The sequence below is a fragment of the Pleurodeles waltl genome, chromosome 6 (genome assembly GCF_031143425.1).
Source record: "Pleurodeles waltl isolate 20211129_DDA chromosome 6, aPleWal1.hap1.20221129, whole genome shotgun sequence".
Classification (NCBI taxonomy): domain Eukaryota; kingdom Metazoa; phylum Chordata; class Amphibia; order Caudata; family Salamandridae; genus Pleurodeles; species Pleurodeles waltl.
This window is the reverse complement of record NC_090445.1, coordinates 1,134,624,235-1,134,640,469: the sequence shown is the minus strand read 5'-3', so window position 1 is coordinate 1,134,640,469 and position 16,235 is coordinate 1,134,624,235. Positions and strand designations below refer to the sequence as shown.

The following is a 16,235-nucleotide window of genomic DNA, read 5'->3' as shown; positions in this document are numbered from 1 at the left end:
GAGCACTGGAGGCATGTGCTTTCTCTAACCCAGCTGTCTTAAGACAGCTGGGTTAGAGAAGTTTAAAGTTTAAAGTTTGCATGTCAGGCTGTCCGTTGCAAGATGGCCGGCCAAAGAGACATGCGCACTTTAAACATGTGCACAGCTCCCTGCTGCCACTCGGCAGCAATTGCCCCGCCCTGTCCTGACACTCGGTTCAGGACAGGGAGCTGAAAAATAAAATGGTAGTAAACAAAGTTTATTACCACTTTATTTTTCAGTTCTGGGGACATTTTTTAGCGGGTAGACACCACATTGCTCACACGGAGTGGCCGCCCCTGGAAAGAAGTAACCTGCAAGAGTGAGCTAAAGGGGCAGAGAGTATTTGGTAGTGTATTTAAAAAGACTGAGGTGGATTTAAATTAAGACTTTGGTGCCTTGGTACTCAGCACGCCAATGTTTAATTGCACCAGTTGCATGCTTCTGAACAAAACTTTGGGCACCGTCACTCTTTCTTTCACAAATAAGGCACTATCTATTCAAAGGGCATACTGTCCAGCAGTCGTATGGTCCTGAAGCACTCTTAGCAGATTGTGAAATCTTCTTCGCAGTCGAGAGTCTGAGTTATCCTGTAATTATCTGTTTCAATTATGTTTTCTGCCTATTGCTAAGAATCTGTAATATAATTTGTTTGAAGTGAGAGTGGGCTTTATAATCTTCATGAAAAGAACAATCTGAAGAATACAACAAAGGTATTGCTTACTAACATAATGTTAATATTAGGTAAGAAGCACATACCTTTGAAATAGTCTGCTCCTCGGATGCAGCCAGTGTGCTTCAGACATATTTGGGAGAGATTGTAAAGTTCTACAACCAGTACTCAGAACAAATGCGCAATTAACAAGAACATATTTAAATTATTTATAAAAAATGATCTCTATTTTTACATAATGGAACATCAATACATTAGTTCTTATATACAACTTGACAGATTTAGCTCTACCTGTCCAAAACACAACTCCTAACAGTCATATATCTTACAGTGTACTTTTCCGAGGATTTTCAAATCGATCATGGAGTTAAATCAGTGAAAAAGTGTAACAAATATCGAGAAGCTGACATTCATCAGGTGTACTGGAAAAACAACCCATTGACTACCAACTGACAGTGAGATACTTAGTGCCAATGATAGCTGCTATATTTTACTGACGAGTTTCCAGTTAATAATTTTATCTAATGAGAGCACTAGTTGACCAGACATGTTTGCAAATCAATTTTTAAATGTATTCCCTGTTTAGAACTTTACTGTGCACTTACCAGGGTGATCATTGAGATAAGAGACTGGAATATCACAAGTCCAAAGATTAGCCATGTTATCAAAGACACATTCACTCCACAGTCCACGGCATCGAGAGCTCAATCCTACAGATGAGTGGGGATCTTTTGCATCTTGCTAGGATGAAAACAAATCAAGTATGAGGCACTGGAAAGCTTGAAGATAAGGCATATGTGATGTATATATTTTGCCACATTTTCCCTCTATTATTAACACAAACAGATTTAATGATATACTGTATATGGGTAGCCACTGTTTGATGCACTGATTTCCTTCTTTAATTAAGACAGTCACATATTTGTGTACCTTGTCTGTAGTGTTTTAAATACTGTAGAGGTCTGTTTTGTAATATGGATAGGTAATGTGAGAGCAGAAATTTTACTGATAAAATGTTGAGTCTTTATGTAATTATACTTACTGATTAATGTATTAATTAATTAGATAATAGGTGTATGAAAAATGGGACTTACTGAATTGCCACCATCTTATGTAAGGCCTATATTTTATCCATGCTAATTTAAGCTGATGAAATGATTCTGTCTTTACAAGAGAGTGTGTTTCTTAACTAAAATGATTGGTAGAAATAAATGTGCATTTAGTGGCCTCTGCTAGACTAAAGTAGAAGCAGATGCAAGGTCATTGTGTAATGCAAGCTGTATCAAATGTTTCTAGTATGTTCCATAGTCTGACTGACTTAATTGTTTGAAGATATGTTTCTAACTTGTATGTCTTTCCTCGAAGGTAAAGAAATGGTGAAGTAACATATTTTGTAATAGTTTTTCCTCTGACTTCATATTTCGGTGGAGTGGAAACACAGGGATCCACAGATGAGCCAAAAGAAGAGTAAGTCTAGGATACTAATGTATTAGTTTAGATGTCGTCAATGGAATAACAGCAAATAAAAGAGGTTGGAGTAAACTAATTGTATACGTTTGATATCTGTTAATGTTCTGATTGGTCATAACTTTCTCACCTCATACTTTATCCAATCATTTCCATTTAACAAGTTTAATTGAATGTTCAGTCACCACTGGTGGGGGGTCTGTCTCTCCTTTGGGAGAGCAGTTGCTATTTGTCCATGTTCCAGGTTCCTAAGTTCCTAAGTATTACTTTGTGATCTGACACTTTGACATTACATGTTTTCCAGATAGTCTATTGACATTCTGGTACTTTATTAGTTTATGTCTGTTCAATACTGAACTAAATTACCCCTATCCTTATTCCTGTTCCTGTTCTGATGTTGGTGCCTGATATTGCTGTCCCACTGACAAAGTGGACGTTGTTGCTGATTACTGTAGTGATTTGGTAATGTATGGATTGTGAATTGTTATTTGTCTTTTGTTTTTCAGGTACCAGCAGCAAATGTTTATTTACTGCTGCCTATGCTTATTTTTGATAGCGCCATAGCTAGATGTTTTCTAAATTTTTGTTACTAAAACTTTTACATGAAGGTCAACATGTTGATGCTAATTAGTGGATAGTGAGGCATACTCACATGCTCATGAATTGTTTTTGATAATTCTATCTTATCATTATGCAGATGCATTGTATTTCTCTTGCTCAGATTCTTTTGTTATGGGTGTTATAACCCTTGAGATAATTTGTATTTTTGCATTGATTAAACGTAGATATATTTGGCGTTCAAATCAGCCTTTGTTGTTTCTCTATATGTATCATTTGTGTTTGAGAATTATTTTCGTGACCTTAACGTTGTTAATATAGAGAAATAAATCATTAACTTCTTAATAAACTGATGTGGTTCATAAAGTTGAATTGATTATTATATGTTATATGTGATGTTTATGACGTATTCTGAATTACATTTTCTAAAAAAACAGATTTGGTTCGGTTCATTGACCTACCATGTGAAATCCACTATCCAGTCCTTGATGACTGAAATATAGCTATGGTTTCTCCGCGTCAACAGTAACAACCAAAATGAATAACCTATTTAGTATGGGCCATTTTACAAAGTATTTGAAGACTCCATCTATGTTTTTAATTTGTTGTTGATCGAGAACCTCCATACTGATTAAAAAATGTGGGCCACTCTTGCATTAGGCACTCAACAAACAGCAGCAAGACACTGCCAGGAAAGAAGTTATTACCTATCAGATAGAGAACCTTGTCGAATCTTCAGTAGTCAACATAGGTGAGTCTGGTGGCTAACACAGCAAATCTTGGGAATGGTCACAATTTACATTTGTCCACATTGTTCAGACATTGTGCATCTTCTAGACTAATACTTCTACCTCTGGACAAATTCTCAATGCTGCTTTACATAAACTGGAAAATAAATAAATCTTTCTTTTGATAATAGTCAAAAGTCATTCCCTGACCCGGTGAGCAGCATTCTCCTAAATGTATAAAGTGTCATTGGTACCTACAGGACTACTTGAAATATATGGAATTATACACAAGTAATTTCTCTCATGAAGTTAGCAACCATGCAACATCTGCCACGCTGAGCTCAATATTTGTCTCTAACATTCAATCAATAATTTATTCAGCAATTGCAAAATAGTAGTTAAATCGTAATCTAGAGATACAAACAGCATCAATTAGCAAATTCAAAGGTTAAAATATAAATTCATAATAGAACATTAACAATTGATAAAAGTGCTACTAAGCCCATGATACAAATAAAGCCAACTGTATCTAAGTATTGAAACATATCAAAATAAATATTTAAATGTATAATTTACAATCATCACAAGCTTTCAAAGAATCTTTTAGTTAATGTACAATTTTTTGTCTAACAGATAGTGCTTGACCAACTACCATCTTGTAACATTAGCAACCGTGAAACTGCTCATTAGCATTGATGTAAGCCACAGTTTTTCAAAAAGGTTTAAATGGCTTTACCTCATTTTAGAGAAAAAAAGTAGAACACCTGCCTCATAATGCCAGAATGGTGAAAATTCATTTTGATGAATTTCCCCAAAAAATAACTATTCATTTTCGTAAAATATCTTTGAAAATGCAACAAAAATACTTGAAAATAGGACAAGGTATCAAGCAAATAGCAGAAGAAATCAGGTTAGGGGAATGGTACAATGGAAATATGGGTGGAAGTTGAGGTTCTAATGGTATATCCAGGGATAGAGGTAACAAATTATAGGCACTAGGCTACAAATATGGATAGAGTTACAAGGTTATAGGCAAGGGCACAATTACTAGGTGATAGGTAGAAGTGAAGGGATCACGGTAGTAGTATAGGTAATATATAGGCAGGAGAAGTTGTACTAGGGTATAGAAAAGATTAGAGGCACTCATATACAGGCAGTGGTAGAGAGCAGGGTTGAACAAGAAAAAGTTATGGATAAGTGGGTGGAACTGGCTCGAGTTTGAGGGGGCGGGCGGGGTGAAGAGTAGAAAAGGGGAGTGCATTTTTCTGCTTCCAGAACTAAGACAAGGCAAATGCATGAACGGAGAGGGAGGCAATGGAGATCGGGGATTTCCACCCTTAAAAAAAACTAGAACTCCTGAAAACTGCAGGGAATTTTTCAACATGAATGATATTCACAGAAGTGGAGTAAGCATCCTGGGGATTGCTATTCTTTTTTACACACTCAAGGAAACACGTTTTAAGACTAAATTGATCCAGAACAGGTTTCCTCAAGTATGTTTTTTCTCCAAGATGGCACATAATGGGTTTCAACATGTGCCACAAAAATGGGAATAATATTTAAAGAAAATGGTCAAGTGTGTTTCTATTGATACTTTGTCATAGGCACATATCTGAATCAAAACTGAAATACTTTTTATAGTGTATACAACTTGCTGCTAAATGAAGCAGGCGCAGATGACATTGCGACAGGAAACATCAAGTTGCTTGCAGCGTATGAATTGGTGGGTCCCATTCTGGTTGCCCTATGATGAGATAAGTTTTTGTTTGGACCTGAGAGGACTCAATAAATTGATAGGCATGTACTTCCAAACAGAATCAAGATACTTTACATTCTTGGGATTCGTTAATGTTGACAACCCTCAATGTATGGCATATCACCACATCACGTTGTATCCTGACCCGAGTATGCTCCTTGTGAAACTCCTGAGGGCAATTTTTAGTTTGGCAGGAGATATCTGGTCTATTGGCTGCAGTGTTGATGTTTAAGAGGACCATGCACCACCTGTAGGATGGCACCATGCTTGTAAGGGCTGGAAACTGGTTTGTGTGGCTAAGGTGGTGTCCCAAAGCCTCATAGAAGAGAACCAATAAGGAGCCCCGCTCTTGAGGCTTCGCAGGACAGATAGTTGCTGGCATTGTCCACTCTGTTGCCCTTCACAGGCCATGGGTCAGTACAATGGGACAGTAAATGAGATATTTATGATTCACATTAATTGGACTGTAGTATTAAGCTGGAGGTTTTGCCCATGTACGTTTGTCTGTTTCCCTATCACATTATTAAAGAAGTGATTATGTAGCTTTACCCTACGCTTTCACTATTAAAGATGTGATCCTGTGGGGTGGAGCTAAGCCGGAAACCAAGATGGCAGCATCGTCTTGGTACTTCAGTGAACTCAGCCCCTTAATCCAGAAATCTGGGTCATCCTCCCCAGCTGCGATGCCGGAGATGCAGCCGCTAACACCTCACTGGCTGCGGCATGAACAGACACGATCCTGACCGTCTGGCCTCCTAGGGTGCAGAAGATCCATAAATGTGGTTGCCACCCCTGCTCATGCCTTGGAGGCCTGCGGCAACAGGGGCCGTGGGTGAGCCTGAAGCCAGGGGCTACCGAGCCCCACCAAAGTGTTCTTACTGCCCACGTTATCCTGACGCCCACCCTGGTTTTGCACAGTCGGACCCGGGGTAGGTGTCAACTGGCTGCAGAATGTCAGGACGCTCGTGATCCTCTGGGCAGACAGCGCATCCTCTGGACACTGCTGTGTGAGTTCAAGTGACGCCTAGCTGTGCGGTGTGTGACGTACTCTTGCATGGCCTGGCCGCCTCAACAGACTTCGGCCCTGAGCCCCCAGTGAACTTTGGTCTGGAGGCCCCAACGGACATTGGCGCATCGCACTGACACTGGTAGGTCACTTGAGGCTTGAACTGTACGCATTGTGGGAGTCAGGGGCAGAAGCAATGTCTGTGCTCCTGGGTTACCTGCTATCCTGGGCTCACTGAGGCCCCACTGCCAAGGCTTCCAAATCCCCCAAGCTTCCTGGGGCCGGGCCTCAACGACACAGACACAGTGGTGCCCACCACAACTGCACTCCACCCCCACCTCCCCGCAGACTTTGTTAATGCTCATTTTTTTGGGGGTGGGGGGGCGGTGCCGGTGACACCAGCCCCCACCTGCACACCCTGCTACGGCTACTGAGCCCTCAGCTTAGCTATGCACCACAGACAAATGATTCGTCACCAACGGGCACACAGACTAGCACCATCATCAGTGGCTCCACCACAGACTGGTGCCATTATCAAAGGCTTCACCACTGCTCTATCCTCCCATCCTAAGCACTGCAGTGATCTGAATGTACTTGACCATGGCGCTCAGTGACCCCAAACCGCGCAATATGCCATTCAAGCCCCCCCATGTCCCTGATCAACAGGAGGCTCAGACGGATGCAAAGGCTGGAGTGACTAGCCACCAGGAATCTGACCAGATGGCAGAGCTCCGTCCGGGCTTCCACTTCATTGATGCCCAGATCAATATCCTTACGAGCAGGTGCGACAACATAGGACATGCCTGGATCGTCAGAATGTCCAATTGGATGGGGCGGAGAAGCGAATATCTAGCCCGGAAGACAGAGCAGCGTTGGTCACCAAACGGCTGGAGAAGGTGGAGCGACTTCTGAAAACTGTAGTTATCAAAAATGAGGATTCGGAGGGCAGATCCTGCTGCAAACACCCTTGCATCTTGGGCTTAGCGGAACGGAACCAGGCTGTATTGACACGTTTGATGGGCGTCTACTCTTAAAACTCTTCGGACTCCACAGCGTCACGTACATCTTTTGTAGTGGAATGCGCTCACTGGTCTCTCGGCCCTCTACCCACACCCCACGCCACGCCCTACTATCAGGGACATGGCACTCTGACTGGTATGCAAACAGGGCCCGGTACAACACCACGACGCCACTCTCGCCCTGTATCCGGACTCTACGATGAAAATGCAGAAGGTGAGATGTAAGTTCACAGATGCCACTCTCTCCTTGTATCCGGACTCTATGATGAAAATGCAGAAGGTGAGAAGTAAGTTTACAGATGCCAAGACTTTGTTGCGGAATCTGGGCCTGAAGTAAGTAATGCTCCACCCTGCCAGTCTACAGATCGACCTCAACGGCAAGCCTTGTTACTTTGATGCAGCATCTGACACAGATGCCTTCTGTAAGCAGTATGCTAAGGAACACTCTGCCCCGTGCGACCCATGCCTGAATGCACTCCCCTGGACCTGCACGCCTCGGCAAACTCACCCCGGTTCCCACTGGACTGATGGTCGTTTCTGTCCGCGACCTCAATGGCTGTTCACTCTGCTAGTTCCTAGCCAGCCTCATCTAAGACACACCACGGATCTCTTTTGGATTGTTTGCACCAGGACCCTGAATGCATTTCAGGAACGCTGTTTTTCTTACCCCCCCCTTTTACGACTCATATGCTCAGGGGGCTCGTTTGCCATAGCATTGCTCCCCTACATGGCATACGCCGTAATGATGTCTGCATGGTTCCATGTTGTTTTTTTTTTTTTTTTTTTAGTTCTGCAGTTTTGGGGTTCGCTGGGCGGATTAGTGCCTAGTTTGGGTGTGGGGAGTGGGTGGTTGTGATTTTGTCCCTTGTTTATGTCTGCCACATCATCACACAGAAAGGTCCGCTCCAATGTGTTCACACCAATTTGTCTCAACTGCGCTTCCCAATGATAACCACACCTAAATGTAGGGGGTTGGTGGGGGTAATCATGTTCCTTTCTTGGAACATCAGAGGCCTCAATTATCCATGTAAGTAGGGTGACCAGATTTTGAAAAGGAAAAACCGGGACAGGTCACACTTAAAAGTAGGAATAAAGCCCTTAGTCTCATTTTTATATCTGAACTGTACTGTAAATGTGTGTGTATATGTGCGTGGTCGCACACATACATACATACACACACACACACACACACACAGAAGCAGGCAGCAGCAGACAGGCAGAAACCAATGCAATTTGAGCCCAGATTCAAACATTTCCACTGGAAGAATTTCCCCCGTTGACGCTGGTGATAAGATATTGAGGGGAGGAAACTAGTTTCCAAGCTATATCGCACCAGTGTAGCTCTCCTGCACCCACACAATGAGAAACTCAGCAAGGCCTGGGAACATGAAATAGGAAGCCCTCTGACTGGCACTATTTGGTACTACTACTGCAAACAAACTCAACTCGTCTCCCCAATCATAGACACAAACTCATACATTAGAAGTTTATGTGCAAGGCACACACCACACCTCGTGCACTTGCTAAAATATACCCTTTTGAGACCTGCTACGTGTCCCAAATGTCATGCCAAAGATGCCAATGTTGCACACTTGACATGGAGATGGCATTGCATTGGGGTTTTTGTGGAGCGATGTGTTCTACTGACTCATTAATTATAAGGTCTGAGCTGATTGCGGACTCACTCGCGGCCCTGCTGGGTTATGTTAAAGACATTCCCAAAAGAGTCCGCAGGTTCACTGCTATAGCTCTGTTACTGGCAAAATGAGAGATAGCTGCCTGAATGCTACTGCCTGGTTGAGCAGCCTGCTCTATTGTGACACCAACAACGAACTATATACTATGTTACAGCCCTCTTCTAGGCCTAAACACATTTGGCAGCTGTTACGAGATTACTTATTGTCTCTAAACCTGCAACCTCAGCCTGACCTGGGAGGCCGGCTTGTTGGGTATGTGTCATTGACTGAACTGGTCATATTGGTATATATGCTGGTGTAATCGTCCTATCCTGCGAGAGGGCCACAATCACCGCCGCCTTGTTCTCCCTCCCCCTCCTTTATTCCTAGACGCACTTATGTTGCAGTGATGTGTTTATTACTTCTGCTGCCCTTCCAGGTTCACGGACACTGTACTATTGTTATGCATTGTCACTCACGATGTAGGTTGTCTACAGTATATTCCTGTGATTTAGCATTAAATGATAAAGTTAATTAAAAAGATAGGATCCTATGACTTTTAGTCACTCCTCCTACGTCCCGTCCACACTGGGATTCATCCCTTATTGAAGACAAGGCACCAAAAGGTGCACAGTCCAGTTCTCATGGGGTGCGTGACAGGGCGCTCCACCCCCAGCCCCATATAGAAACAAGGCATGACATTTTCGGCGGACATCAGTGCAGGGCTTAAAACGCCACAGGATCAGGAGGCGTCCTCTTTGTTCTTCGGGCACGCAATTCAACAGATGGAAGATCCAGACACACCTATCCTGCGGCTGAGAGCCGTTTTGCGAAACACCCACCCATTCTCACCTGGAGCAAGAGGCTGAAATTTTCGCTGAAAGAAAGGGGATACCTAACAAATTTGACTACTTTGCCAGTTTGTCCCCTTCAATGAGTATCTGGGCACGGGCTGGTTGGAGGACGGACTGACCTTCTGGTGGTTCTGGAACTTTCAGCCCTACCTTGGATTGCCTGGGATTGATGGGGACTTTGCTTGGAGGCAGGTTAGGCCACAGGTGTCCTGGCAGGGAAGGTGCGTAATACGGTTCCCTGGTGTTATGTGTGTTTGTATTAATTTGAATGTCATTCTTCATCCCTCTCCTAGTCAAGGGTTCAACTTAACCAAGTGAATATTGATGGCATTATTTGCCTCTGACCCTTGGAGGAGAGAATTTGTAGCACCAGCTTACTGCCCCTACGGGGGATGTAAATAAGATGATGCTTTGCTGTGTGCTATGCAACCACTTCTAGAAGCATGCAACTAGGGGAGTTGATCCTTAGTGTTGAACTATTTACCACTGCCGAGTCATGGCAGACTGTATTTTGATCTTAGGTATTTTAAGTGTCACTTGCTGTACAATCTGTGTGATGCTTTTTCTTGCTTTGAACTGAATGTGAATAGATTAAATGGCTACACCATGGTAGAACACCCACCTGGGTGTCCGTCTCCTCTTCCTTCTTATGGAACGGGAGGGAGAAATGAGCTGCATGGTGTTCCTGTCCGTAGTGTGGAGTTAGTGGTTGTCACGTTGTGAGCCCACTATCAGCTTCCCAGCCCTCTGAACAGTCTGGCCTAAAATCTCTAAGAGGATAGCAGCAGTGGCCCGAAAATTCAAAGCAACTGCATTAATAAAATGACAACTTATGTAAAACTACGTCTGCATGCTCTATATAGCTATCTGCCTGCCTGGTAGGGATCTGTTTGCTGAAAGTACAGGTGCCAGTGCAAAAGATGCCCTTTTGGCAAAGTTGGATGCCGAGCAGTGCTGCAACTCTGGGGGGCCTTCTTCAGTGCCCATGCAGTGGTACCAGTAGTATCATTTACTAGGGACTCACAAGGCTGGCTGAAGTGCCAAAAATAGTACAGTTTTGGGGAAAGAGATCTGGCCCTGGGCACATATTTAATAGGGGTCCAGGGCACATACAGTCGGAACCACATCATTTTCTGGGCAAAAAGTGGGGGACTACCATGTTAAGAGTCCCTTTCTCACATCCACCCACTCCAATGCAGTCCAATCCACCTCACTCCACTGCAGTTCTAACCACCACACTCTACTCCAGTCCACCCCACTCTAACCCAATCTACTCTATCCAATCTACTCTACTCCAATCTACCCCACTCCACTCCAGTCCACCCCACTCTAACGCAATTCACTCTACTCAATCCACCCCACCCCAAGCCAATCCACCCCACCCCAGTTCAGTCCACTCCACTGGTCCAGCCCACTCAATCCAATCCATCAAGCCCACTCCACTCCAATCCACCCCAAGTCACCCCACCCCCCCACTCCAATCCAACCCATTCCATTCCACCCCAATCCAGTCCAGTCCACCCCAATCCAATCCATGCCGTCCAGTTCAGTCCAATCCACCCCACTGCAGTTCAGTCTAATCCATTGCACTCCACTCTAGGACACTCCACGCTACTAACTTTTAGCCATGCTAAACAGCAGCCATACTAGTGTACAGCATGTCAAAAACACATTGCCAATAGCTCTTGTATAGGCAGGACCTATCGGCTGTTCCAATGCTTGTTATATTTCTGATGGTTCCTTTCTATTTTCTCCCAATTTCAGTCCATCTATTTAAGTTATTGCCCAGTTGTGCCGGAAGAATCTTCTTTTATCTTGTTTACCCTCATTAAATATCATGTTGGTTTCTTTATATCATTGTTGTTTGCATCTTATAGCAACCTTGAATACCACCGTTAATGCAACCGTGCATATGTCTCATGGAGAAGTATCATGCTATAAAGGCAGCGCTCTACTTTCATGACTACTTCGCTCCAGGTGCGGCCCATCCTTTAGGGCGGAGGGGCCACGCCCCCCCACCTTTTGCTCCTCATGAAAAGAGTCTGTCAGGCTGAACAAAGGTCAGCCTGACAGACACTCTTCAAGTTCAGGTCAGGTAGCCAGGAGCAGTCATACGCGATTTGCGCAGACTCCTAGCTGCTTGAGCTGAACTTTGCCGGGCTGAAGAGGTCACAGGTCCTGTGGGCGTGACCTCCTCGGCTCAGCAAAGGTACCTTGAGGTCCTCTCCCGGGTGACAAGGGAAGCGTCACCCATTGACTTCGACCTGGGTGCTTCAGGTTTAAGCCCTGAAGCACCCAGGGCGAGTGTCAATCAGTGACACCTCGTCACAGAGTGGGGTTAGAAGTCTCACTGACTCCCATCCCACACTGTGATGAAGTTGGGACCTATGGTCAGCCAGTGAGGAAAGGCAGCAGTCCCAACCCTCCTGGGACCGAGGCTGAAGATAAGTGTGTGTGTGATCTTCTTAAATGAATGTTTGGTGCGTGTGTGCATGTTTGAATGTTGATGAGTATTAACCCCTTCGCTGCCAGGCCTTTCCCCTCCTGTGCCGAGCCTTTTTTTGGCTATTTGGGGCAGTTCGCACTTAGGCCCTCATAACTTTTTGTCCACATAAGCTATCCACTCCAAATTTGCGTCCTTTTTTTCCAACATCTTAGGGATTCTAGAGGTACCCAGAGTTTGTGGGTTCCTCTGGAGGAGACCAAGAAATTAGCCAAAATACAGAGAAAAATTCTTTCTTTTTTTAAAACAAAATGGGGAAAAAAGGGCTGCAGAAGAAGGCTTGTGTTTTTTTTCTCCTGAAAATGGCATCAACAAAGGGTTTGCTGTGATAAAATTACCAGCTTCCCAGCTTTCAGGAACAGGCAGACTTGAATCAGAAAACCACATTTATCAACCCAATTTTGGCATTTTACTGGGACATACCCCATTTTTACAATTTTTTGTGCTTTCAGCCTCCTTCTAGTTAGTGACAGAAATAGGTGTGAAACCAATGCTGGATCCCAGAAAGCTAAACATCTCCAAAAAGTAGACAAAATTCGGAATTCAGCAAGGGGTTATTTGTGTACCTCCTCTTTTCATTTTTTGATGGTGACTTATAGCACCCTTACTATAGTTGAACTTTTTTGAGTCACTGTTTAAAAACATTGGCTGAGAGCCCCCGCCCTGGGGTGCCCACTAGGCATTGCAGTGCCAGCCTAGTGAGGAGCAAATCCCGATGATGATGCTAGTCATCCATTAGGATGCTTGAAGGTTCTCGCTCCTGTAATTACGGGTTTCTCCTGTCTTTATTATCTTTCACACATATACATCTCTTTTGGAACAGTGTACTTATATACAGTTACTAGTGTTGGGAGACTGTACACTGGACCACTAATACTCCCGGTCCCTTTCTCTTTTTTGTTGTTAGCATTTCATGTACAGCTGCTTAGCTGTGGGACCACTTTGCTGTTACCAATTTTCCTCTCGTCCTCCCATAATATTGGTTAAGATCCGTACAATGGATAATTTTCAGGGTCTGAGTTATGATGACGAAATGGTAACAGCCATTTTACAAACACCTTCTATTCTAGACATCGATGGTTCTGCCCTGTCGGGCAGTTTGAAAACTGAATGGGACAAACTATCCACCTTGAAACGAGAACTCATAAAGACTGTAATGCACGGGCCAATAATGACCGAATATTTACGTGCCAATATCGCTCCAAATGGTCTCCTTGTATCGAATATACCACGCATTTTTCTGCAAGATCTAGCCTTTAGAAAAGACTGGGCTCAAATAGCCTGGAAATGTACGAGAGATTGGCTTGTGCTAATTATCAACACTTCTAAGAGGTTGGCTGATACAATCACCATTCAGATCAATGCTATTGAAAACACGCTTAAAACCACCATCTCCATCACTGCATTTAAGTGTCGTTTTTCTGAAATCACGGTCGAGTTAAATGACACTAAAGAATTCTTAACTCAGCAGAAGATCTCTAAACTCCAAAAAGACATCACCAAATTCAGCCGCGAGAAAGTATACCCTTATATAAAAGACGACTTTGAGGGGGATAATCGATCCCTGTCATCCGACGAGGCCCCTGCACCAATTAGAAAATCTCGGAATTACAGCAGTGGTTCCTCGTCTGATGGGTGGAGTACGGATGATAATCAACCACAACAATAATTTTATAATTATCCTCCGTACCCGATACACCAAGCAGTACCGTGGCAAGCACCGTTTCCCTTCTTCCAACCTCGACCAATGATGCCTTTTGCCTCTTTTTTAGGCCGAGGCCGGGGCAGAGGCAGAGGCAGAAGAAGAGGCAGAGGCAGGCATGTTCAATGGTCCAGAGACGAACCACAGATGATTACCAGGAGCCAGTCAAAAAATCCCCCACCGAAGACTTAGTTGTTAATCTCTCATCCAGGCAACTTTCAGAAGAAGAAACATCTGTGCTTAACAGAGGGTTAGGTTTTGTTCCAACCCCTCAAGACGATTTTTTCCGTCTACACATCGAGTTAGCACAATTTTTCCGAAAAATCAGTCTGAAATTCTTTTTCAAAGACACGACTGAGGAACCTCAAGCCCTTGACTCTGGTCTCAAAAAAACCCTCGACCTTTGTCCCTCCTCCTACCATGATACCAAGCAAAGTTCTAACTTTTGAGAAAGCAGTGATATCTGATTTAAACAAGCTCCACCCTAAACAAACTTACATTAACATTCCGACTAAAGAAAGATTAGCCCTGACCTCGTTAGCATCCGACCCTGAGATAACTATAAAACCAGCTGATAAGGGAGGAGCTATAGTGGTTATGGATTCTGCTGACTACAGAAGGGAATGTTTACGTCTTTTGAGTGACTGTACCTACTATGCGGAATTTAACATTGATCCAACTATGAGACTACAGACACAGATTAGAATTATGATTGAGGAAGCCAAGAACAACTTGTGGATCTCCCCCAGGGAAGCCCAATTTTTAGATAGACTACATCCACGGATACCATATTTTTATTGTTTGCCGAAAATTCACAAACAAAAAACTCCTCCTCCTGGACGCCCCATAGTGTCAGGATTGGGTTCTATTTTAGAACCACTTTCGATCTTTTGTGATCACTTTTTACAACCACTAGTAAGAAATTCTTCGACTTACTTGAAAGACACGAAGGAGGTGCTTAATTTGATAGAAATTATCAATGAGAGCGATATCATACAAGCGATCATTACACTAGACGTAGAGGCATTATATACTAATATTCCTCAAGAAGCAACCTTACAGGTTATAGAGACTGCCTTATATGAAGTGTCATCAACTCTATCTTCTCCAGTTCATTTTATCTTACAGTGTGCCAGATTAGCCCTGACTGAAAATTTCTTCCTCTTCGAGGATCAATTCTACCACCAAATCCAAGGCACCTCAATGGGGAGCACTTTTGCTCCGAGCCTAGCATGTCTTTACATGTATGATTTTGAGAAGAAACACATTCTACAACCGACTAATCCATTCTTCAATTTTGTTAGGCTATGGCGCCGCTATATAGACGATATTCTCATCATTTGGCAAGGACCCATGACTCAGGCAGAGGATTTTGTTACTTGGATCAACACTCTTGATCCTTTTTTGAAATTTACAGCCACTGTGTCTGTTCATCAACTACCATTTTTAGACCTGATGATTACTATTAACGATGGCAAATTGCAGACCAGTGTATACCACAAACCTACGGATCGTAACTCGCTTTTACTCTATCAAAGTCACCACTCTAAGGCTCTGCGGGACAATCTACCCTTTGGTCAATTTTTACGTCTGCGTCGCAACTGCAGTCTACTGAAAGAATTTGATCAGCAAGCGGAGATGCTACAAGAGAAACTCCACGATCGGAACTACCCAACAAAGATTATCACCCAAGCACGCAAAAGAGCCAGGAACAACAACAGAGAGGCACTATTAGCGCCTAGAGAACACCAAGCTCAAACTAAGCTGACATGTGTCTCAACCTACACTCCATTGTCAAACTCGATCAAAAAAATGATCAATAAGAGGTGGTCTATCCTCACAAGTGGAGGTTACGACTTACAAAAACCTCTGTTTGCATTTAAACGGACGGCTAATATAAAGGATCTGGTGGTTCATACACGCCCACGAGTTTTAGATAACCCTACTAACCAAAAGACCTTATGGGATCTCCCACCAGTTGTGGGACACCATCCCTGTGGGACCTGCAATGTATGTAGCCTTACTAGACACCTAAAGAAACTCGACTTTGATTCAATTGGATCTTGGTACCTCAAGAAACACCCTAACTGTAACACCAAGAACTGTATTTATATGATAACGTGCCCGTGTGATTTGCATTATATCGGGATGACATCAAGACCTGTCAAGATTCGTATCAACAAACACAGAAGTAACATTAGGTGTAAAAAACTCACTACTAAATTGAGTATTCACTTTTTGGAGGCTCACCACTCCCCGAATGATCTATGGTGGG

General features: G+C 43.4%; 1 protein-coding gene across 1 annotated transcript in view; it reads right to left on the bottom strand.

Moving 5' to 3' along the window:
• LOC138302104 (claudin-16-like) overlaps window positions 1–16,235 on the bottom strand; it is a 96,003-nt gene that overhangs the window by 32,948 nt on the left and 46,820 nt on the right. The window contains exon 2 of the mRNA XM_069242486.1: window positions 1,297–1,432. Within this exon, the coding sequence (XP_069098587.1) occupies window positions 1,297–1,432 (136 nt within the window). The remainder of the gene's footprint in view (window positions 1–1,296; window positions 1,433–16,235) is intronic.